Source organism: Lytechinus variegatus, chromosome 3, assembly GCF_018143015.1.
Source record: "Lytechinus variegatus isolate NC3 chromosome 3, Lvar_3.0, whole genome shotgun sequence".
Lineage (NCBI taxonomy): Eukaryota > Metazoa > Echinodermata > Echinoidea > Temnopleuroida > Toxopneustidae > Lytechinus > Lytechinus variegatus.
Window position 1 is genome coordinate 25,584,398 of NC_054742.1, and position 25,876 is coordinate 25,610,273.

At 33.1% G+C, this 25,876-nt stretch overlaps 1 protein-coding gene across 6 annotated transcripts in view; it reads right to left on the reverse strand.

The window, feature by feature from the left end:
* Positions 1-25,668, reverse strand: part of LOC121410607 (high mobility group-T protein-like) — a 39,264-nt gene extending 13,596 nt beyond the window's left edge. The window contains exons 1-6 of one of the 6 annotated variants that reach the window (XM_041602810.1): positions 25,473-25,668; positions 23,270-23,332; positions 16,321-16,386; positions 13,899-13,967; positions 1,538-1,696; positions 1,215-1,399 (exon numbers count right to left, since the gene is read on the reverse strand). In XM_041602810.1, coding sequence (XP_041458744.1) covers positions 1,215-1,399; positions 1,538-1,696; positions 13,899-13,967; positions 16,321-16,386; positions 23,270-23,332; positions 25,473-25,491 — 561 coding nt within the window. In that variant the 5' untranslated portion in view covers positions 25,492-25,668. Of the gene's footprint in view, positions 1-1,214; positions 1,418-1,537; positions 1,697-13,898; positions 13,968-16,320; positions 16,387-23,269; positions 23,333-24,994; positions 25,017-25,472 lie in introns of those variants that run through there. The other 5 variants (XM_041602808.1, XM_041602809.1, XM_041602811.1 and 2 more) reach the window with 5 other exon arrangements.
* Between the last annotated feature and the right edge of the window lie 208 nt (positions 25,669-25,876).

The window sequence follows — 25,876 nt, forward strand, 5'->3', positions numbered from 1 at the left end:
CATTTCATTTGATACTTGTTCTCCACACTTTTCTTAAGCTTGACAATGATTAACAAAACAAAAAACAAGCCTAAGACATTTTATGTAAATCGCAGCTCCTTTTATAGCAGATATCATCACGATTACCTCGGTGTGTGTGTGTGTGGGGAGGTGGGGGGGGGGGGTAATGGAACTCTATGAAGTATTTTGGGCAATGAAACAAGTAAAAAAGGTAAAAGATATCTTAAAATCAATCTTCCTAGCTAAGATTCATGTGTTCTTCATGATATATGTCTACTTTTATTCACCTATTTCCAAGTTCTGTGCAGATCATTATTTACAAACTTTTTTAAAGCAAATGGTGCTCACTGAAGCATTTTTTTTTACAGCTATATCGCCATTCACTTAAAGAGATCTGTACCAATGTTTAAATGAGGAAAAGCTTTAGGATGTTACAAATATATAATTTTACAGGATTATTAACTTAAGTGTTAACTTTTTTACATGCACTGTATACATGTACATATATATATATATATATATATATATACACATATAAAATAAATAATGCTCTTTCAGGAGGAAGAAGACAAAGCCAGAGAAACGACAAAATTCTAAATCTGTATTTCACTGAGATTCCCTACGGAGGCATTTAGCTGGATCAGCAAGTAGAATAATTGATCAAATCTTGAGATCTGGCGGGAAGCAACTACAGCTAGTGTAATTTCTTACTTCCTCAATTCCATCCGCTAAGTCAATGTACACTGAGTGACAGATTCAACAGCCTGGATTTGATTAATCAAGCCACTAGGTGCTTAAAAACTCAATTTAAATTTATCCTATAAATCTTTAGGTATTTCTTCTACATTTTAACATGAAGTATTTGTTTTGGGGAAAGGGGTGGGAGATTGGCTACAATAATAGTAATAGATAATTCTACTAATCTCAACATTTTCCATTAGACATCTTATGATACCCACTACCAGATGTATATAACCACAGAGCAGTAAAGCATATAAGCTCCAAAACTTAAAAATCTTGAAGAATGTCATTAATCAGAACTTCCCTTAACTATCATCAACATATTCATGTAATTTCAATTGTATTAAAAATCATTTTAACATTGCAAATTAATTTGGACAATTCTGAATTTATTAATATACAAACAGGAAAGTATGAAATGAGTAAAATCTGTGAATTGGCAAAGAAATAATTCCACTTGGGAGGATACCTACCCTTGGGATCTGGTCACCATCCTTCACATAATTCTTGCGGAACGTGTCAAGAAAGAAGAAGTACGCTGTTTTTGCTCTCTTCACGTGGGATCCAGGCCTGTTCCTCTTTCGTCTCTTCTTGCCCTTATCCGCCAGAGGCTTGCGCCCTCTCTTCTTGGGGAAGTACATCGCTGAGGGGTCCGTTCCTGACAAAGGGAGAAACTCTGCAAGAGATGAATATGCCCCATGGTTGGGGGAAAGAGGCGATTGGGATTAAATTTTGAGGGGGTTGTGCCGAAAAAGAGAGTGTCCCACCACCTTGGTATGTTAGCATGCATTTTTACCTTGCGATGATACCATGAGGTTCTTCGCCACTGCCTGGGGGTTTGTTTGGGTGGGTCTTGGTCCATATCTAGGATAGACCACATCTACTCCCTGGTCAGACATTGTTGGAACACGTCCTGCTTCACTGATACTATAAACTTGTGCATCAGCTGATCTCCCTAGTATTAGGGGAATAAATAAATTGATGTCAACTGGCACAAAAATCTACATTTTAAACATGTCAGCATTCAATGTTTGATCATACAGTTAGAACATACAATGGAACATACAATCTAATTGAACATAAGACTTGCTTGATCTGAAGCCTTTAACATGCAGAATGTGACAATGCAAGTGAAATGGTCTGGGGAGCAATTTATGAAAGGAGTTGTCGGATGTTTTATCCAACAAGTCCCATTTTATCTGACAGTAACCACAGTAACACTGCTTCTTAGCCAATCAACATCATTGAAAGTTGTCAGATCTAACAACTTGTCAGACAAATGTTGATGAAACGCTCCCCTGATCTCATTTATTGGCCATGCCAGGACCATATTAGGTTAATGGAGTTAAGCACCATTTATATGAAAATCTATAGGAAATGTTATGAGTCAATTGTAAAATATTATTTATCTTGCGTTGTGGCTGATTATTAATTATCGATGCTCTCTTTCTATACCTCTGAAATGAAAATGAATAGAAAAGATTTTCAATAGGGTGAATTGAATGAAAGGTGGATGCTGAATTGGAGACGAGACCGAGTAATAGAGGAGATTGCATAAGTAATGGAAATAAGCAATGAAGATGAAGAACCAAAGATGTTTCATCTGCAAGCTTGTTCAATCAACAATGCATTCTTATACCTCCTTTGATCATTGTTTGGTAGAATTATATATATCCCCTTAGGACAATGTATGGTAGTGATACAAGTAGTCTCGTATCGGGACATTACAGTCACTTTTGTTACAAGACGGTAGACCCATATACCAGAGCTAAAATTGGAAAAACATAAGCTATATGTACATGTACATAGTGCAACAATGGAAGTTTAAAGGTCAAGTCCACCCCAGAAAAATGTAGATTTGAATGAATAGAGAAAAATCAAACTAGCATTACGCTGAAAATTCATCAAAATCGGATGTAAAATAAGAAAGTTATGACATTTTAAAGTTTCGTTTATTTTTCACAAAACAGTGATGCACAAGGCAGTGACATGCAAATGAGACAGTCGATGATCACTCACTATTTCTTTTGTTTTTTATTGTTGAAATTACACAATATTTGATTTTTTACAGATTTGACAATAAGGACCAACTTACTTGACTGAACCATACAATATTAAACAATGCTAATTCCACATGTTCAGAGAGGAATTAATCTTTGTTTCACTTGACAATCGGGAGAAAATTAGAATATTTCATATTTCACATATTAAAAGACAAAAGCAATAGTGAGTGGATGACGTCATCAGTCTCCTCATTTGCATACCGACCTGGGGCCCGTTGCAGAAAGAGTTGTGTTTAAACGCAAGCCCCAAAATCAATCACAAGTCCCAAGTGCGCACTGGTGATTGGTTGAAAATCAAGTTTCGCATGATTTTTAGAGTTGCGATTGATTGAAACTCTTCCTGCAACTGGCCCCAGGATGTGCATATAACTATTTTGTGAAATTAAGCAAAACTTTAAAATGTCATAACTTTCTTATTTTACATCTGACATTTTCATGATGACATTTTCAGTGTTGTTTGTTGGATTTTTCTCTTTTTATTCAAATCAACTTTTTGTTGGGGTGGACTTGTCCTTTAAGCATATTCACTGCTTGACAGCTAAGTAATTTTCTGAAGAAACACTCAAATTACCGGGTTTTGACAATAGACTTTATGGAGCCTTTTAAGGCCTAAATTATGTGACACACACACTGTGTCAGAGTTTGTGATTCCATAGGTTTGTATATAGAATTGGATTTCCAGATTATAAATTCCAATTTCGCTCAATTCGCAGGGGAAAATGACACTGATAATTATTCAGTGGATGGAAATCCTTACTCTTCATTTTTTTTGTGCGATCTATTTGTTTTAATCTTATTGGCATAAATTGCTATGTCAGGAAAAGTTATGAATAATCTGAATGCAGATAAAAATGGAAAGCTGCACCAAATAAGCAGGAAATAAAATGCTTGTATGGCAAAAACAAGCCACAGCTGCAGATTTCATAAATTCAAGCTTGAAAAAGATATTATATTTCTATGAGATACATTGTAAAAGTGTAGAGAATCAAATGTATTGGCCTAATCTGAAGCAAAAATATTAACCATTTTTTTTTGGGGGGGGGGTTTTAACAAACCTATGGAATCAAACAATGTTTTAAAAAAAGAATGACATAATAGATCTGAGGCGGGTGAAAAGAATAATTAAGCTTATTTCGAAGCCCGATAATCGGAGCTATTCCTACGTAAAATAACATTCTTCAAGAACACCAAGACAATCTTCAGAAAACTGATTTATGACAATGTAACATGGTGTCTTATCTTGAAAAGAAATTACAAAAGTTATGACAAAAAAAAAACAACTAAAGCTCTCCAGAATACCACCTCAGGATTTCATATGCACTGTATCTTGTAATTTAGGGCTTAAAATATTCAGTACTCAAATGGATGGAAACCTTACTTTTCATGGTGATTTTGTGATTTATTTGTTTGAATCTTAATGGGCCTATATTGCTATGTCAGGAAAGAGTCTATTTTTGTTACTTTTTCTTTCTCCTCTTGCTTTTCAAAAACTCCCTTTCTTGAGGTTTTGTCTATCTTTTGTCACCCATTTCCTTTAATAAAAATCAATAACAATGACCAAAAATATACATGAACCAAAACACATTTTTCTTGGCTAGTGTATCAAATTATGAGCAATACATAACACTGTAGACACTATGCTATTCAATGGGCACCTACATGTACATGTATCAATACTTCATTCAAATGTGTGTGTTTTTTTAATATCATGTTTTCCTCATGAATAATAATAAAATATGGATCTTTACTTTATACCATTATTTTTTTAAAGCTAACTTGTTTGAATGCAGCACAAAAATTAATATTCATTATTCTCATTTCTATTTGAATCAACTGCCTGAAGAAAGAAAGATTACTGCAATGCAAGGACCTAGAAAAATATTCACATCACATCTCTACGATTGAGAATGTAACAAACACCAACTTGTGAAAAACAACTTGAGAGGAGAGAGTGAGGGAGAGGGGAAGTGCGAGTGGGAAGAAGGGAATGAATAATGGTGTGAACAAAAACTGCACACACAAAAAACAAAGAAAAACATTTCTTATAGGAGCAAGAAAGTAGTACAGCAAGTAATCTGTACACACCACTCTATGAATACTCATTATTGAATAAACAAGAAAAAAATATTATCTTGAGAAAAATAATGAGAATTAGAGTAATCTCAATTCCTGGTACAGGCAACAGTGTTAGCATTATTCATTGGAATTTCATGGTGAATATCACTCAAGTGTTCTACTGGCTGCCATTTTAATTGTATTTGTAATTGTATGTATTTGTTTAAATGATGACATCTAGCTCGCAATAAATCACACAAAATAATAATTTTCTGTTTCTTACAAATCATGCAAAAGCAATAAAGTGGCAGAGAGACACAGAGAGAAACTGAGTAAAAGAGAGCTAAAGAAAGAGAGGGAGGGGGGAGCAAGGGAGACAGCAAAAACATCTTTCTCAAGACTCAAATACATAGCAGGATGACACAGGGATGTAAGTGGAAATAATATTCATCATATGTATGCATTGCTATCAGCCATCACTGAGAAAATATCCTATTTCCATTCATTAGGTATGAGTGAGGCAGTGAGGAAAAAAAAACATAAGCTGATGATAAAGGTTACAAGAGAGGTGGAAAGAGATAGAGAATGGGAGTAAGAGAAAAGCTGTTAGACAGAGCAATAAGGCCAGCGATATGAAGCTCATAAGCTACATTGAGAGAGTAAGACTGAGAGGGAAAAGAGAGAAAAAAAAATATGAAGAGCGTAATGGCAGTAGCAAAAATTAATAAAGGAATAAGAGTGTTGGGGGGACTTGTTGTGAAATAGATAAGAGAGTAAGACAGCAAGAGAAAATGAAAAAGATAGTAATTGGACTGTGAAGGAAGTATAGTAAGGCATTGCAAAGAAATTGAGAGGGAGGGTAAGCTTTTAAGAAAGAGAGCGTTTGAGAGAGAAATAGGTTAAGACGGAAAGTGGGGGGGGGGGGGAGAGAATCCCATCACTGAACTGAAGTCTGAATGAATGGTTAAAATATGCATGACATTTTCACAAAGACTTAGGGACACATGAATCAAATCTCTACACACAGATCACAAATATTTATTCACAATAAATAGGAAACAGTCTAGTTGGCTAAATTTGGGCATTCTTAAACCACCAAAATAATGAAAGTTTTCAAATAAAAAAGGATTTTTAAGGGTTGTATTTTTCCTTCCTTACCAAATTATCCTCACATGAATATGTGATATTTTTTTTCTCTCTCTCCATTGATAAGAATGCTTACCAGGTTCTCTCTATGTGCTCTCACGCGTGTGTATAAGGCAGGTTCTTTGTTATATTCTTACATGTACTCTGTGTGTAGGTGTTGCTTGTGTGTGTGTGCCTTGATGCGCAGATATCAAAGTACACCAACAGGCATGCATTTTCAATATAGACACCCACACACACACACACAATTTATACATGTTATGTAGAGTCTACTGACACACTCATAACAAAATACACATAAAATGGCAAATTGGCAGCAAAACGTAAATGCAACAAAGGAAATTTAACCCAAAATGAATTCCTCATTTCATCAATGCCATTTTTTTTCTGAAGCTTATATCTGATCATTTCCTTCCATATTTGATTGTTTTTAAGCAGCTTTGTTTCACATCAATAAATTTACTGAAAATATGTGACCTAAAAAAAAGGATTACTAATCTGTAACTATAGGCTTGATATGTAAATCATCAATAATCCTTGAGATCGTATAAAACAGTATAACGATAGCAATCTATGATTTAACATACTTCCTAATGCGGGAATAATACATTACAGTACCCTCACTACTGTTCATTTCTCAATTATAAATTTAAAATAAAGCTGGCTAGTAACAAAAACATCACTAATGCTGAAAGCAATATGAAAGGCAAAATGCAAATGGAGTCCCAATTAATTCAAATCTCCATTGATAACAGAGTACAAATGAAAGAAATAATTAATCCACTATCTCACATAATTATCATGAGGCTCTCTATAAATAGGTCATAATTGAATAATATATTATCTTGTTCTTCAAGTGACAAAAGAATTCAGTTGCCAGGGTCATCTAAATCCCGCACACTTAATTCCTAGCTTTAAAAGATTAAAAATAATTCAATATTGAGGCAATGTTCCTCCTTTCAGGGTGATTTTTTTAAAGAAATTAAACTGAAAAGAGAATTATAGTACTTTATTTTATACAATGAAAATGTGTTTGCAAAAACTCTCATGCCGTAATATGCATTGTTTCTAAAATAAGTAGGGACTACTTGGCAAAGTATGACATCAAATATAAAGAAATTTTATTCTGAAATATCATTTGCTGAAAATAGATAAAAACAAGTAAAATCTATATAAGTTGGGTATACATAATACCTGATTGAAATAGATACTTGCTAACATCACTAAAATATGAAAATCAGGGGGAAATCATAAAAGTTCACCCAGGCCAGGTTAGGGACCCGTTTAAAAAAACTATTCTAGCATTAAAAAATTATGGGTATTAAGAATATGTACTCACAAAATAAAAATTTAAGGTAATTTGGGACAAAATCTTTCAATCACTTGATCATTGAATATGGCACTAATAAATATAGTTATTAATTTGCATAATTTCTTAACAAGTTACAAGTTAATCAATTTTCAATATGTATTATGGAAATGATTAGTGTGGTACAACGCTTACATATACAGGGAAGATAGGTAACAACTACTTTATGATGACGTTTGGTAATCAAGATTATCAGGTTTCATTATGCAACAAATCTTGGGATTTAAAATAACTGTTTTGAAACTCCTATAGCTAATACAATAGTTACAGTTAATACATATCTCCTAGAATAGTAAACTTTGCATTTAACACAAAATGCTATCATGTCAGAACCATTATTGCATGAATTCCTTTATATGAAAAAAAAATGTCAGTGATATTCAAACAAATGACTTCAAAAGTTCACATTGCTAAACAGAGGGAACTTTGCATTTTAAAACCTCTGTTAAAGTTGACCTATATTCATGAGATGAAACTAAAATTATGCAGCAAGAATGCAGAACTAGAATTGCATGAAAATCACTCTTCAGATGAATGCTCTTTACAGAATTATTTCTAAATATATTTACATAAATCATGAATTATGAATTATATATTACTCATGATCAACATAAATGCATAAGGGCTTTTGATATTTCAGTCTGTAAAAAATGGTTAACCTACATATACAATATATGTTAACTCCATATTCCATCAATTACGGCTAACCTACAGTGTATGCTAGTGAAAAAAAGTGGTTTTATTCATTGAAAGCCAATTCATAAATTTTTCCTCTATTCAAACTACATGTACTAGTATTCAAACTTCAAAGTCATGATCATTAATTCAGCATTCAGGGTTCTGTAACACAATGGTTTGTGAAGAATTATGAAACAGCACTGATTGGTTCCCAGTCATTATTTTGAATAGAGTGCACATGCAATGATGATCTCATTTGGTGATTGGTATTTAGCGATTGATTGCAAAATTTTGTGCTACGGAGCCTAGGTTTTAGTTCAGTGAATGTTTTGTCATAACTACAGAGAAGGCAGGTAACCATACGTGTACATGACTTAACAGTCATTACATTACAAGGTTCCTAATGACACTCTTTTTCTATATTTCATTCACAATCATTAATTTTGTATTTTTCGCATAGAAAGAAATGCCACATGTTCAAGATATTTTCCTATTTCCTATTCTTTCCAAACAATGGTCCGACTCACTGTCTAATCTTGACACTTTTCCCCATTTCTTTTTGCTATGAAAATCAAACAAGACTCCCCAATTGTATATTGTCTATGTCCTCCTTTGTGAATATCAGCAAAGCTGGACAGCTGCAAACTCAAGGAGAAGGCCACACAGATGATTGAAGAGTGAGAGATTCAAACCCATCTCCAAACAATTTTTAGACTTACTCTTCACTATTTTCTGTATCTCATCTACTCGTCAGTAATACCTCCAAATTGGGATGATTCATCATGCAAATTAAAGGTAAATGCAGTCTATGAAAGGTTCAAAAATTTCACCTACATGTAAAAAGGATACTGGTAATGAGTTTAAAATGATTCATATATTCACAGCTGACGAATTCAAGGTATTATTGCTAAACTTTTCTAATTTGACTGTTGGAGCTCTTTCTCTCTCCTCTGGAGTTGATTTTCAATCATTTAGAATATGTACAATAGATTCTTTTTCTCTTGATATATCTGTGTATATTACAGCATAAGTCTGTCCTATTCTGATATATTTAATATCTTCATTTTAAAACAATTAGAATTAACCTGATTTTGGCTTATTATTACAGTAATGTATGATGGCAAATACATGTACCTACTCATGACTTTTAATCTTACAAAATAGCAATGATAGAGGATAGAAATATTTGAAACCAAACTACCCTACCAATGTAGGTCTTTAACCACCCCCCCCCCCCTATTCCCTCCCTGCATGTATTTGCCTCACATTCATTTTGTCTTTATGAGATATTCTACAATTATATCTTACAACATCTACATACATGTATCTCTTAAGTACCAGAAATACATGAAAATATAACACTTTTCATATTATTGACAATAAAATTTTTGGGGGTGTTGCAAGTAACTATAAATTCAAAATTGACATTGAGAATCAATTTCAAATTCAAAATTGATAGATCAACCTACGTAATTCTTTAGCGAATAAAGTTGGAATTTGTTTTTACTGCAAAGAAGCAGACCAACATTTGAATACAAAAATGATTTATTGCAAGACTCATGATTTATAAGTAATTGGGATGTACAATGACTTGCAATTGATTACCGGGTAAATGTTTCTTGTATATGTATTGCTCTGTTTAGTATTCATGTCTGTATAAGAAGGAAAATATCTGCCTCCTACTTAAGTAAGCCTTCTCCCCAAAGGCAAAAAAAAAATCTTTATCAAGTTGCATTCATGAAACTATGTCACTGCTCTTGAAAAAACTGAGGGGGGGGGGGGGAATAAACACATGCATGTGCAATTTAGAGCATAAAATATACCAATAACCATTTTCTGGAGGCTACTCTCAATAATTGTTCCTCCAAGTTATTGTAGTTAAGGATGAGAGAGGGGCTACTATATATAGAACACATTGTGCATGAATTATTCACCTCTGTGTAGAAAATATATACTACAGTAGATATGTGACGCTCATGCATTATGAAGTATCCCTAGCGCACTTTGAATCTCATCATCAATTCATTCATGTTCATCAATTATGATGGAGAAGAAATATATGCTGGTACATGCACAGCAAGCCTGCTAGACGGGCCAAAATCTACAAAGAATGCATTGTACTGCACGATGGCATTTTAATCAATTCCCAATTTAAAATGGGACATTGTTGTATTACATTGCCAAAATCTGTTCGCAGTAGTTTACACGAATGAAGTCCTATAGATGGATCTCCCTTTTTCTCCCTCTTTCAGCTATTTGAAGCACATATTTTAGCTCTTCTCTTTTAATCATCATTAATCCCTTCTCCCTACCAGCAACAACAAAAAAAGAAGAGCGAAATATTTGATCAGCTACAAATTTCAAATACAAGGCTAAGTGACTGTAAATCATATTATTGTATTATACATGAAAATTTGAATAAAGACAGAGTAGAAACAACTGAAAACTAATACCCTTTTCTCATAACCAAGTTTTCCTTAAACATGTTAAGGGTGCAGTAAATGCTAAAGTAAACTTTTTTAGGGGGTGGGGCATGGGAAAATATTAATTTTCTGTCTTCAGGGGCTACATATCACAATCTGCTGAATAAATCTGCTACCTTGGATAGGCTTTAACATTGCATTTGCAATGCATGGGGAAGAATAATTTTATTCATTTAAAGTAAAGCTTCACATTGAATGAATCGATGTCAGATTCCAAGATGGCTGCTTGCATGAAAAAGTTGATTTCAAGTGATGATTTTGGAATATATTTTTTTACTTTGGTAAGTAAATATTTTCATCAACTGTCATGAAATAGGGAAAGACTGACAGGCAATCCAATTTATCTGCATTTCAGGACAGCATGTAAGTTGAACGATCAAAGGCCACACCATATGACTTTTGTTTGTCCCCACATACTCACATTGGTGTTAGATCTAGAATTGATAATGCAAATTTTCTATTTTTCAATGGAAATATACCACAGTTTCACTTAATTTCACATTCAAATCAGAAATATTTATTACTGAAATATACATTCTTCATTTCAAAACAGTATGGTGTGAATTCGGGAATATTTTGGCAATTTAAAGGGCGTTTTTCAGTGATTTCATGTTTGAACTTTTTTCTCCCATTTACAACATTTAAATGCAACTGCCCTGCCCAATTATTTATGTTTTTAAAAAAACATTGATGACTAAGCCCTAATAATGTCCCATGAAAATGATGCTGTATTTGTAAGACTACAAAAACTGTACAGGTGTATGCTCCTACAATTACAGGATTGAATTTACATGTATCTTTGAGGTAAAAATCAAAGTGCAGTAACAAGAAGAGTTTCCACAAATTGACTCAACCTTTTAACATCATTTCTTTCTCCTTTTTAAGACTTTATTTTTTGCACTATTTACATGTACATACATGTACATGTATAGAGGATAATCCAGACACCTAAATATTTAGACAATAACATACCTTGATAATTGTAGGTACATCATTCTTTACCTATTTGCAACATTTTGAACCATAACACTGTACTCGAGATGCCCAAACATACTAATATTTATCAAGAGGACTGAATGAAATATTTAGTAGCAAGCTGATAGGAACCATGACATTTACTCCTGAAACTGCTATAAAAAAATTACACATTAAGCCCAACATAACCCCAAATTTCAACCTAATCCTAACTTTAATTCTAATCCTCACATGATTCTGAACCACAAACCCTATCACAATGCTTATCCTCATCTTATGTATACATGTAATGTACCTTCAGAGAAGTCAGCAGAGGAGCAATTTTCCCAGGAGCTGGTAACCAGCTAATTACTTACTATATCACAATTTCATTTAGAATTTATATCACATTGACAGAGTCATCTCTCAACCACTCACAAACTTCAGAAACAGATAAACTCGCGGATGAACATGTTATGTGATTCTCGAAGATTGTCATAGCGGTATAAAAATCTCTCAGGTGATGAATTTGAATCTGGATGGCGTAAAACCTCTTATTTTTCTTCAGGTGCTAGACTTTGAGGATGAAAAATGGTGCTCTAGATCTTCAAATTGAATTCCCGCACTTGCTCTCTTCTTTTATTTCCCCTCCCCTTCTGTCTCTCTTTATATTCACTCTTTGTTTTCCTCATGAGTTCCCCCCTTTTTAAAGGACAAGTCCACCCCAACAAAAACTTGATTTGAATAAAGAGAAAAATCCAACAAGCATAACACTGAAAATTTCATCAAAATTGGACGTAAAATAAGAAAGTTATGGCATTTTAAAGTTTCGCTTCATTTCACAAAACAGTTATATGCACATCTCAGTCGGTATGCAAATGAGGAACTGATGACATCACTCACTCACTATTTCTTTTGTATTTTATTATATGAAATATGAAATATTTTTATTTTCTTGTCATTGTCATGTGAAATGAAGTTTCATTCCTCCCTGATCACGTGGAATTCAATTATTTTAACATTTTGTGCTTCAGGCAAGGCGGGTCCTATCGTCAAATTCGTAAAAATTGAAATATTGTATAATTCAAACAATAAAAAACAAAAGAAATAGTGAGTGACATCATCGACTCTCTCATTTAGATGTAACTGGCTCGTTCATACAACTATTTTGTTAAAAATAAGCGAAACTTTGAAATGTCATAACTTTCTTATTTTACATCCGATTTTGATGAAATTTTCAGCATTGTGCTTGTCTGATTTTTCTCTATTGATTCAAATCAACATTTTTCTGAGGTGGACTTGACCTTTAATGATTTAGTTTTCCCCCATTTTCTTTTTGTTCTTATTTTTTGCTCAACACCAACAGGCAGCTTAGGCCATATTACTGGATTCCCTGGATTCAATTTCTTCTCCCTCTGTCTCCCTGAAATTAACCGCTGCTTATTAGGTTAACATCAGATTCATGAACGCATTTGACACTGTAGGAGTGTGATTCAAGGTATCTGGAACTGCTGCCAGGATTGCAATATTTGAAGCAAAGGTCAACAGTCTCATATCTTTAGAGAATATAGTAACAAGTTTATAGCATTAACTGTAAATACATAAAATGATTCATAAATTGGTTTATTATTTGAGATATATTACTTGCAGGAGGGGTGGGGGTACTGAATCCAATTGGCAATGACTGTTAACATATAAAATTTTTTTAATATTATCAAAATTATTATTCACTGTGGGCAAAATATTTGAATAGCAGAAGTGATACTCTATTTCTGATTAGTGGTTAGGTTTACGCATAGTTAAATACTTGAGTGGGATGTCAAAAAAAAATTCTCTTTGACAAATTCATCTTTTAAAATTCTGAATCCTGCTAACTCTTTTAACCTTTTCATTTTTTTAAATTAAGACCTTTAAAAGTCACGATTCTGGGTACAAATTCATCACCAGAGAGCAACCTAAATGTTCATGTCAGAGAATGAACATCATGGATTTAATAGCACATGTATCTGAATTTAAAAAGTATGTTTCTTTCCAAGCAAAAATATACAAGCACTGAAAATGGGAAAATGAATTCCATGTATTAGAGGAGAAACAAATCTACACAGAGCCAAGCTTCATATCAACCTACACAAAAGAAGTTAATTTTTTTTAAAGATTGACTTCACATCCAAAGACCAGACAATTCACAAGAAGGACAATGAATAAAGGGTAAACAAATCTGTGAATAAATAGAATGGGAACCATATGCACAACATTCAAACAAGTTTAACACATAATGCAAATCAACTACAAATACACGTACATGAAAGCACACGAGACTAGACTTGGAAAAAAGAGAAAATTAAGTTAATCGATGATGTTAGTTGTTTCTTTCAATGACTCAACAAGATCACTAATAACACTACTAACCTCCATGCATTGTCCTGGGGACAGACGGCTGATTGGCTTGGGCCGTTAACGTATTGTACATTAATCTATCTGTAATTACAAAGAATGGATAAAATAATTATTTGTAAAAATGTGTCAGATTAACTTGAAAGACATTAAATATTTTAAACATTGTCATTTCTGGAAAGATGGTTGCTTTTAAATTCATATTTAAAAAAAAGCCTTTGCATGGATTTTAGAAGCAAGGATACTGGCGCTTTCACCACATTTTGAATTAGACATTTTTTAAGAGCTATGCAGTTTCTACTCCACAACTTTCATTATATGGAAATTATTATAATGAATCAAAAACAGATTTTCTTATCTTTTGCTCATTTCATTTTTGTGAGTGCTTATTAACAGACAAGAAAGAATGACGCAAGGGCTAAGCAAAAATAAATTAAATGAAAAAAAGCAAACCATACATGTACATGCAATGAACAGAGCAAACAAATGAAGCAAGCAAATCAAAGTTAAAAAGTATATGAAATGCTTCAAGCAGGATGAGGATAATAACTTTTTCAATTGTTCAAATAGATATATTGTGGAATATATGTTTTGGAAATTACAAATTCATTAATATTCTTAATACTGACCCTTTGTGAAGATCACTCATTTAATAAATACATACATCAATTCAAAAAAGGAAAAAGTAACATTTATAATGTGTTTGTTTATTTAATGAAATATCAATATACATAAAGGGGAGATTCTGTGGAAGAAGCAATGATTCTAACTGGAATATCGCATTGAGCATTGTTGATGATGCTCACTTCCCGTCTATTCTTCTGCATTTGATTGTAGCCATTCATCAAGTAGCACATAACAATAGATCTCTAGCCAGCCATTTTAGTTGTTGGACAATTCAGGTTTACACATAATTTTAAAAAGGTTCTTTAAAAGAAGTGCAGCACAAATTGATTTTGGGTCAACACAGTTCAAATTGGACTTTGCCATGTTTCCTGATCAAGAGCTGTGGAATTTTTATTCTTGTTGATAATCATATTTATAGTATATTCATACAAAAAAAATTATGATCTACATCGTATATCAATAAAATAATGGACAAAAAGGAGATTGAACACAATTCTGTTCATCACTTCTACTGCTACAGTAGCTTTACCGGTTGTAGATCAAAAGCTCTGAAAACCTGTTCCGCCTAAGGCTAATTTCCTGTATGTGGAAATGGTAAATTTTGATCTATTTTTATTGCAACATTTTTTTATAATCACAGCTGTGCCCAATTAAAGCTGACCTATTTTGTTATATATTCGGAAAATCTCTATCCCCTCACTAATTCCACTTAGATCCGTTTTGGTTGTTCTGAAAAATAAATCTATAAAGAGCAACAGTGGACTTATGATTATTGTTTTGATCTTGTTATAATGTGTGATTGCAAAGGATAGGTGAAAAGGAATAACAATTATTTGTATAGATTTGATAGAGATAAAAAATGGATTTAAAAGCTGATAATAATCCATTGCAGCTTGAAAACAATCATACAATTATTACTGATTAAAAAAGAACACATGCAGATAGCAACAAAATGGTCATGCTCTGTGTCATATCATATTGTGAGTCATCATCTGTACCACATATATAATTAGTGGAAAAGTAAATTTTCAAGAGAAAGCAATGGCTTTATCCTCATCTAAATAGTAGGCATGATATAAAACACAGGTTTCAAGGATTTTTCAAAATTATTTTTTTTGATTGATGAAAATATTTTTCATTGATGAAAATGTAGGATAAATTTGAACATATTCCATTTTCTACAAAGGAATTGATTTGAGAAAATCAGATAAACTATATATGATCGGGGGGTGTTTCACAAATATTTCAGTATGACTTAGAGTCCCACTTAATTGTCTCGCTGCGCTATGTAAAAGGCATGACAGTATTGGTAAGATCATGCCAAGAGGACGCGCACTGTGTATTGATCAATAAGATTGCATGTTGCATATCATTTACGCGCTGGCATTTAAGTGTGACCTAAGTCATACTTAAATCTAAAAACACCCCACTGTATCTACATTTTTACAAAGTTGTATACAGTTCTGTACACATTTCAATTACATGTAACATGTTTTGAGTCTTTGCAATAGTCACATAAATTCCTTAAAGTAACTACATGTATCTATGGAATTAACCATAACTTCATCATAAAAAATGAAATATATCAATTGTTTGAACTATAATCTGAAATATAAATGCTAAAAAAGTGAGTGAATATGCATGAATTGAGTGAACAAATTACAAAATAAATATCAAAATAACTCTATTCAAATGATCAATAATTATTTGAGGGGGTAAAGATGGAATAAAAAGGAAAAACTACATCAAATAGAAACTGACAATACATGTACATTCCTAAAAAATTAATTTAGTAAACCATTATACTTACGTTGATAGTTTTGGTAAGCCCCAAGTTGTGAGGCGGTGTAATGATCTCCAACCATACTATCATGATCTAATAGGGTATGAGAAAATAAATCATGAAGAAATCATTCAAGTGATTAAAAGTGCACTGTTTTAAAATGAAATATAGTTGCATGTACATCTAAATCTTTGCAGCTTTCTACTTTGTAGATCTAGATTTGTAAGATAATGTTCAAACTTCAAAGGGCCCTTTAAACAGAAAGTAAAAATACTAAAGAGTGGGCAGGTAAATATCCTTCAATGTGAAACAAAAATTTTCAAAAATAATTAATGGATGAAAAGAGTTTGTAAGACTTGAACCTCTACCAAACTTTCAGCTGGGCTTTATCATACATGGAGTTACATGTAGTACACAATTAAAAAAAAAAAGAGGGGAAAACAAAGTATATCAAATCAACTCTAATACAACACAGATAAATGAATCTTATAAAATACAAAGAAATCTGGGTGGCATCATTTTTGACCAGTCCCCTCTTGTGCAAATTGCCATTCATACACTATTTATAATGAAGAAAATAGTGCAGACACTTTTTTGTATATTCCACATAAAGCATTAGCAGGTGCTCCTACAGTAATACACAACACCAAGAGAAAAGACCATTGCTTAGTGCAGCGCTGTTTTGACCCTGTTCACATTCCCATGAACTCAAATCAGAAATTATATCAAACTAAGTGAACATGTACTGCTGAAAAAAAGGGTAATGAACTTATGTATCATGCAAGAAATACAATTTGAATTGCTTGTTTAATGGTGAAAACAAAACAAATGAAAGTATTTTCTCTCCTGATATTCAAACACCTCTATACATGTACATGTATGACACTGACTGGCCTCTTATTACTTTACGCTATATGCATCTTGATGTTCTAGAATCATATTTATTACTTTCTCCAAATACATCCTTTAAGTGCCATTAATAAGTTACAAATCAATTTCGTAAATTTTGTAATAAATAAATCTTTCATGTGATACTTAGATGGGGAAAAGTACCACTCAACATAAAAAATAATAATTTTGAGACATATGCCCTAGTCAAAGTGTTTGTAAAAAAATTGTTTTTTTCTTCTCATATCCCATTAATATTCATCCCTCTACCAGGTGGGTGTTTCATAAAGCTGTTCGTAAGTTAAGAGCGACTTTAAGAATGAATGGTGATCCTTTATTGTGGTACATGTAAATGGTATAATAAATGGTTGATGGTTTAACGTGAAAGGATCACCAGTCGTTCTTAAAGTCTCTCTTAACTTACGAACAGCTTTATGAAACAGCCCCCAGTTACCATAAGGTAGTCCTATTGACATTATCAAAATTTATCTTTTTGAATTTTACGTTGATTTAAGATGACCATGACAATGTTTTCAACTAAATGTTTATCATTAAGGACATTATCAGGATATTACAATGTTAGCCACGCAAATGTTTTGGGTTTTACAAACTAGTTTAACTGCAAGTGATGGATTAATATACAATACTCTCCATATTCATAGCTTTGCTTGCTAACATTAAGGTGCGGTGTGCTCATGCACATTTAGTGCACATGTACTGTATTATCATCATGAATGGACTAATTGTATTTCATTTAACGTAAATACCTACATGTACATTATACCTTTAGAGGAAATGTATTGTACATTTACATCATGCAGCCTTTGTCAATACTTGAAATAAACAGTACATAAATACAACATCAGTTTGAAATCCATGGAGGATGTGAACAGAGCCAAAGCCAGAAAGCAAGCCAGCCACCCAGCCAGCCACAAGATATTGTATTACATTGCACAGGCTTTTTCCCCCATCTTGGCGATTCTTTGTGCAAATGTCACAGAGAATAGGTTAGTTAGCATGAGAAAAGAGGTGAATGGCTGTTGGAGAAACCATGGAGAAACCTAAAGAAATAACATGAATACATTTCGTAAAGCAAGAAGAAATGAGATTTCTTCTCTTATAATGCATTAACATGTCTGAATTGCAAAGACCCTTTACCATTACTGGAAAGCATTCATCAAACCATCTAATCAAATCACAGTACATCTATAAATTTCCTGGACTTTTAAAATATCTAAATGAAAAGTAATCAAATCTGAAATTCCTTGATAACAAGTAGCCATATTGTCTGACTTTTGAATGAGATCAACTTTGCAATGTGAGACTTAGAACAAAGACTAGATCAAAACAGAATGATACCATTCCAACATAATTTTTATTCAGCATTCAGATAAATGTTAAGTATTGTAGTAGTACATTATGTTGATCACAACATCCAGTACATTATCATATGGAAATATTGCATCATTGATAATATATAAGCCCTTTAAGCATTATTATTGCACAGTATCAATTGCATCTAGGCCTATGTATAACAGAAATGTTTGATCATGGGTAAAAATCGTTCCAATTTACCCCAGCACTTTGGCAATTACAGCTTTACACACACAATTCTTTTCAAAGTGCTGCACTTTCAACAAGCTTAATGAGTTCTTCCTTCTTTCTACCACCTGCCTGAAAACTCTTGATGAGTTATTTCTCACAACAGATGAAAATGAGTTTATACAATTACATGAAGAGAGTGGATGAGTCTCTAAACAGGAGCAGAGAGGGTTAGATAGATAAAGAGTGATAGAGAGTGGAAGACATAGAACAGTCAGACAAGAAAGGGATTAGATGAGCTACATATCTGTAAGGCCTATATGTAAGTTTACAGTAGATTCCAAAGCAAGCAGAAACAATATTTGAAAAGAGAATCAGATTTTTATAAAAATATATTTTAAACTTAACAAATAAAAGATTGGGATACAAAGTAAAAAAATAAAAAACAGCAACTTCATCTTGAGATATTCATGGGGTGTTCTTAAAGCATACTGTAGGCCTGAATATTTTTAATTCATAAATAAGGCTGACATTTCATGGAAAATAATACATTATTTAGTGACAAATTATCAAAGAGAACCATTATCAATAGGTCAGTGATTTTTGTTTGTATACACATGTATAGATGAATAGATGTGAAATTACAACTGTACTGTACATGTACCTCCTAAAAAATATCTGAAGTTGTCATTAATCTCAGTATTATCTGGCAAACATGTGTATAGTGTACCTACAGCAGACTCAAAGTGATTCATGCGAATCATGCCATACAAATTACACTGTGCATACCAAGATTCAGAAGATTCTGTGCCAGAGTGGGGAGGAGGGTGGTGAATAGAGCAAGTTTAAAATAGATACTTGAGGTGTTGCTGAGAAGTACATTCACACTAAATAATAGGTCATTCGGCTGTGACTTGCACCACTGTAATCTGTGGCCTTATTAGGTCACAGAGTTCATTGACCTTTCGTGGTAGACTTAATGAATAAGTCATAGTAAACCCAGAGCTATCAATAGGCTCCTGGCTTCATCAGACAGCCTACAACAGGTGCACAGCTAGTCTACTGGAAAAAGGGAAAGGATCAGTATCAACCTCAAAAAGGTAATGAGATGGTATGGGTTGGCAAGATTATTCACTACACATTCCAGGTTTTAAAGGAGGCACCTACTTCTTTATTCATAGTAATATAATTAATTTCAGCCTAAATCACTGTCCTAAGTAAGCATCCAAGTACGAGTGCACACTAGATTTTTATAGTAAATTGTTTAGATTGTAAATACATATAAGGTAACATCAGGGGCACTGATTTTCCATTTCAAAACATTGTCTTTGGTCCTGAAAAATTGTAATTCTGTTTCAAGTGGAAATTCTGTTTTATATGTAAATAAACACATTTCTTTCACTTTGTAAATTATGTAAATTCACTGGATTTTTTACACGGAAAGTAAAGAACCAAAGGGATTTTCTGTCATCTTTGCATTGTTTTAAAGTGATTTTAAAATGGTTTACAGTAACATAATAATCAGATATTCCATTTTGATTTACTGGATAATAAAATCACTCTCCCTTAAACATTAACTGAGATGTTCCTGATCTCATTGTAACAAAAAATTGTGGCAAATATCTAATAATGTAGTTGAAATATATTTAAGATGTGCTGTAACTTTCTACATCATTCAGAGTACATCAAGGGCATGCATTTATCTGTTTTACAGGAATGAAAAAGTCAACATTTTTAATTTCATCAGCCAACCTGAAGTTGACCAGCCAAGAGTATAAAACATGTATGAACTTCATTTTTTTATAATACAATGTACTATGTAGGCATATATACAGTATTTTAATTCACTGCAAATCATTCTGGAATTGATATAAAACAATCTAAAGATTTTCAAATATTTCACATGTATATTGAGGGGTTACAGTACAAAGTATGGATGGTACATGTAGCTACAATGTATACAACACACACGGATCTATATGTAAATGTATGCAGGCCTACATTTAGATACACTGTGTCTGTATGTTCTGATCAAATATAGAGGAAAAAACAATTTTTCTTTGTCAGTAAATACATGAACAATTTCAATTTTAATTCAAATGTAGATATCTTTCAAAATTTCAATTTGCACTCCAAATTAACAGTAAATTTTTGAAATGATGAACTTACCTGTATTATTTGTGTTGGGAGTTGCAAGCAACTTGCTGTCAATTGCAAGTCTTTTTGTGGTCTCTAAATCAATCACATGTCTTATAATTAATTGCAAATTCATGATTGATTGCTTATCTGCTCCTTGAAACAAGGAGTGTACCAGTAATCTGATTTGCTAGAGTTAAAGTTGATCTATTACATGTAATTGTAAAATTGCAATAGAATATTTGCAATTGACTGCAATATTTTCTTGCAAAACCCCCTAAGGCTCTAAAGATTGGTCATATACATAAAAACAATTAATAAATCTTATATTCCTACACTTTTTCCGGGGGGGGGGTCTGTCTTGGACTGTACAGACATACATGTACACTCTGCCTACAGTAATGTACAGTATAATCATTTCTATATGCTAGTATAATACAGAGAAATTAATTCATTGAGTAAAATATGTAGATTGTTTTATTCAAAACTGTATTGAATCACAGGATATTTCATAGTTTCAAACACATACACATTAAGAGAAGAGATAATTTACATAGTCTTCAGTAATATACTTAAGTCTGAACATTGCATGAACATTAAAAAAAATTTAAGACATCCAAATGAGTGTTAGTTGCCATTTCACCAATAAAAAATAATTTGCCCCTTATTCTAAATCATGATCACATATGGTCACAAGCGTTAAGGTGGTGTAATTGGGTTACATATTCAACATGGGCAAAATTCATGTAGGCAATGTCATCTTTTTTCATTCGAACAAGTTTTTAACCAAATATCACCCTTGTTTAGGTATTACTACATGTAGGTAATAAGTGGTCAGGTTTTCCATCTATAGGCCGCAATATGAAACAAAAATTTCAGACATAATTTTGCAATTCTCTTGTGCACAAGTATGTGTATTGAAAAATTCAACTGAATTTGTTTTTATTCTTACTTGTAGTCATGTTAGTACACATTTCCCCATACTGTACCTCTTCTCTCTGCCTGCTCCACCACCCCTACTACATGCTATTCATTCTGCTGCCATTTTTAGTGTAAGCTTTCTATTTTTTTTTTCACATTAGTAGCTCTGTTTGAATTCATAATGAACTACAGCATGTTTACATTGTCACTTTTTTTGAAAAGTGTAACTCCACCACCCTTTTGGGGGTAACAGCTCCTTAAATGTGAACATATTAATGATTTTAAAGTGAAAGAAGTAAAGATTATGAAATGCAAGAAGTACTAATAGCTAGGACTGAGTCAAAATGTTTCAAGCGCTGTTCTAACCATTGAAAGCATTTATGTTTACCTATTTTGACAACTGTGTAATTATATCTGTATAATCTATGCATAGGGCTGGGGGGGGGGGGGGTAATAAACCTTCCAATCAAAGTTCACATTTTAGTAATTTTACATCTCATTATTCATGAAATGGTCACCTATTTTCCATATTTCCATCACATTGTTTTGATTTAATTGGAAGCTACTGAAAAATTAATTTTCAACTCTTTCTTTCTTGACTCTAAAAATCATTTTATGATGTTATGCTCATAAATAATGTAGTCTCATATGTAGATTTTCATGTTGTTGACTAAGTGTAAACAATCTAAGCAATTGAAATGATCTAACGATCAACAATGTTGCAACAGCATGAAAGTCCTTATGTCAGAGTACAATATTGACCAAGTGTTTCATCATGAAATGATTTTTAGAGTCAAGAAAAGGAAATATGGAAAAAAATGGCCGTTTCATGGATTTTAAAATGCAAAATGTAAAATTTTAGCAACTTTTGATGAAGATTTTTTTGTTGCAACATAAAACAATCATTCAGAGTCAAGGAAGAGGTGAATATTTTTTTTTTATAGATTCTAACCAAATAAAAAAAAATTAAAGGAACTATGGAAAACAAATTGCCATTTCATTAAGTTTAAGATGCAAAATATGAAGTTTTAGCAACTTATAGTAAAGGTTTGTTTTTTAATCCCTGCTGGTTAACTATAAATGCCATTTAAATGTATTAATAGCATTTCAATGGTAATGACTCAGGCCTGCTAATAGCTTTGCTATATTTTATTAATATTACAAAAATAGTAAGAGCATTACAAAATGAAGCAGATAACTAGCAACAAAATATATTGCAATGTAAACAAAACAAATATTCAAAAAATATAAACAAAAAGAGTGTTATTTGTTTGAAGAAATATTACAAAGCAGGTTCAAGTGAAGACCTAGATACCCGTGAGCTGTTGGTGCATGTTACTTCAAGGTGAGTTGGTGAAGAAATGTTAACGGGAAGTGTACCAGTAAAAGATAGATATTATGAACAAAATCAAGAAAGAGTGATTTCAGAAAAAAATAAAGGGTTAAAAAAAGGAAACACATAATGAAAAAAAATTATAAAACGTCTCACATTGCCGTGCATAACCCAGGTCATTCTGTTGCTGCTGTGGTTTTGGTATGCCTACATGGTGACCTATTGATAAGAAATTAATGATGATACAATGTAATTATCAATATCAACGCAATTGGAAAATAATATGAAAAGAAAATATTTTCATAAGTTCAAATATCCATATAGCTCCCACTGTATAGTATAAAGAGATCATATGATCAATGGAATAAATATGATCAATTCAAAATAATAATTTTAATCAATCAAAGTCCAATATTCTACTTCATGTATGTGTACAGTGTACTTGGATGTGATAGGTACTATCACAGCTGCAGTGAATGACCTGTTCAGTGTTCATCATCCTTGGTCGGGATAGACGACATTTAAGAATCTGTCAGATGTGATCGGATTCCAGTAACGTTTTCCCCATTCCAGTGTTTTGATGAAACAAATGAGAGCAGCATAATTCATGATAGTATGTCTGAGTATAACTTTCTGTATTCTTTTTATTTACAATCTAGCTTTCTCACAATATTGTCATCTGAATGAAACTCTACAGTATATTAAATCAAACTATAGAAGCATGATTGGCAAGTCAATTTCCCTCTCTAAAAATTTCATACACTGTTCTCTTGCAATAAAAATTTTGACATTTTATACACAAATTGTTTATCATTGTTTTCACTGGGTGTAATGGGGATTAAAATGGAATGAGTAAAAGTTACAAAAATAAAATTTCTATTGATTTCAAATGAAATGTTAGATGCACTGACATCACCCTGGTGGTGGCACTACCTATTCGAAGGCGTAACGGTTGAAAAATGCCCCCTTTTTTGCATGGTTTTGAGTACATGTACATTTTAAGCAATTTTGACCCCCCTTTTTAAAAATGAAAACGGGTACAAATTAACGTGAAATTAACCTTTAAAAACAACCTTTTTTTACATTTCAAGAATACACTCAAAAGATCATTATAATTTTAAAGAACTTTAATTATACACTAGCTTGTAATCATGGCAGCAATCGTAGCTTTCCTGTGAACATTTGTCAGATAACAGCAAAACATGACTGGAATAAATATGAGAGAAAATTGGTAAGAATTCTGGGATTTCACATTTTCATGTTGACAAAAAATATACCTTTTTACAGAAATCGAGTACATCGTCTAAAAAAATGGCATCCTATTTTTTCAAAATAGCGTACATTTATGTTCGCAGATTAACTTACAACCAGGCTAAAAAAGCACCCTTTTTCGCGAAAAAGGGAACGATCATGCATGCACATCAACAACAGTAAGTGCCACCACCGGGGACATCGACATCACCCCACCCTTCATTCATGGCCCGCTGGCGCTGCATACAAGTAATGTTCCAGAAAACTGTGAGATATAATTCATCAACATGTACATATTCAGAGTATCATGATTTATTTATTTATTCCCTGCTGTTTCAAGGTCCAGTCTCCTCCTTAGACTCCTCTCACCAAGTTACCAAGTCTCCAGTCAGTGCAACATCTGTGCAGTTCATTCATTCATCTTTTCATTCATTCACAAAATTCACTCAATGAAGCCTGGATGCTGCTGCAAAACATCATGTAGTGCTAGCTTTTTACATAAATAATATGACATGAAATTTGGGGGAACTTTTTTTTACAGTTGGTAAAAATGATGGCAAGCGAAATGCCACAAATATCAGACACAGTTTACAAATATGAAAATTATTAGAAACATCCATGACCCCTAACCCTCCATTTGTCAGCGCAGCGAATGCTTTCCCGTTGGAACAATCAACAGAAATGCAGCTCTGCGATTGGCTCGCTGCGCTAATGGCCGCTTCATGCTTACTAACCCTATGCAAGGGGCCCCAACGCGCACAGATCGGCCAAACAAAGGAATACAAAGCAGCCTCTATTTTGCTTCTTATTTTTTGGCCAGCTATGTTATCCTTCATTTTTTGCTTGTATCCACGTGCACCGCAAGAGTGCGGACTTTCGGATGCAAGTCATTTTTTTAGCTAGAGACATCAAATAATGAAACGGTAAAAGAGAATACCCGACGGAAAATTGGTACTCGGGGAAGAAAAACCAATCTTACTACACGCCATGGATAAGAAAACATCGGGCCTTCATATCGCTCCTACATTGAGAAATCGCATCGCGCTTACGGACAGCTCATGAATAACAAACAAGAAGATATATTAACACAAACTCCTTGTAAACTCACCCATTGGCAAGCTTGACATCTTGAAAATATCTGCAATATGAGCCTCTGTAGTCAATCAAAATGTTCTTATGGTAATGGAGTGCTTTTCAGCCTCCTCTGAAAAGCGAAATGTTCACTTTTATATCCAGGTACGTTTGGCAGGTCTCAGCAATCGTGAAGCTTCAACAAAACATTCCGCTGGAACTGTGCGTCTTCCGGTAAAAAAAATTGAGATTTTGAAAGCCCGCCCGCAGGCGATGGACACAATATTTCTTTTGTTCTTCCTCTTTGTTGCGGGTCGAGACTGTATACTGTGTAATGTACTTTTTCTACGTTTTCTCTTTCTACCGAACATTATTTTTTCTGCCCCTATGCAATTTCTTTTAAACTCTCATCATCCCCGTCCTTCTTCTGTCTTCTTCCTG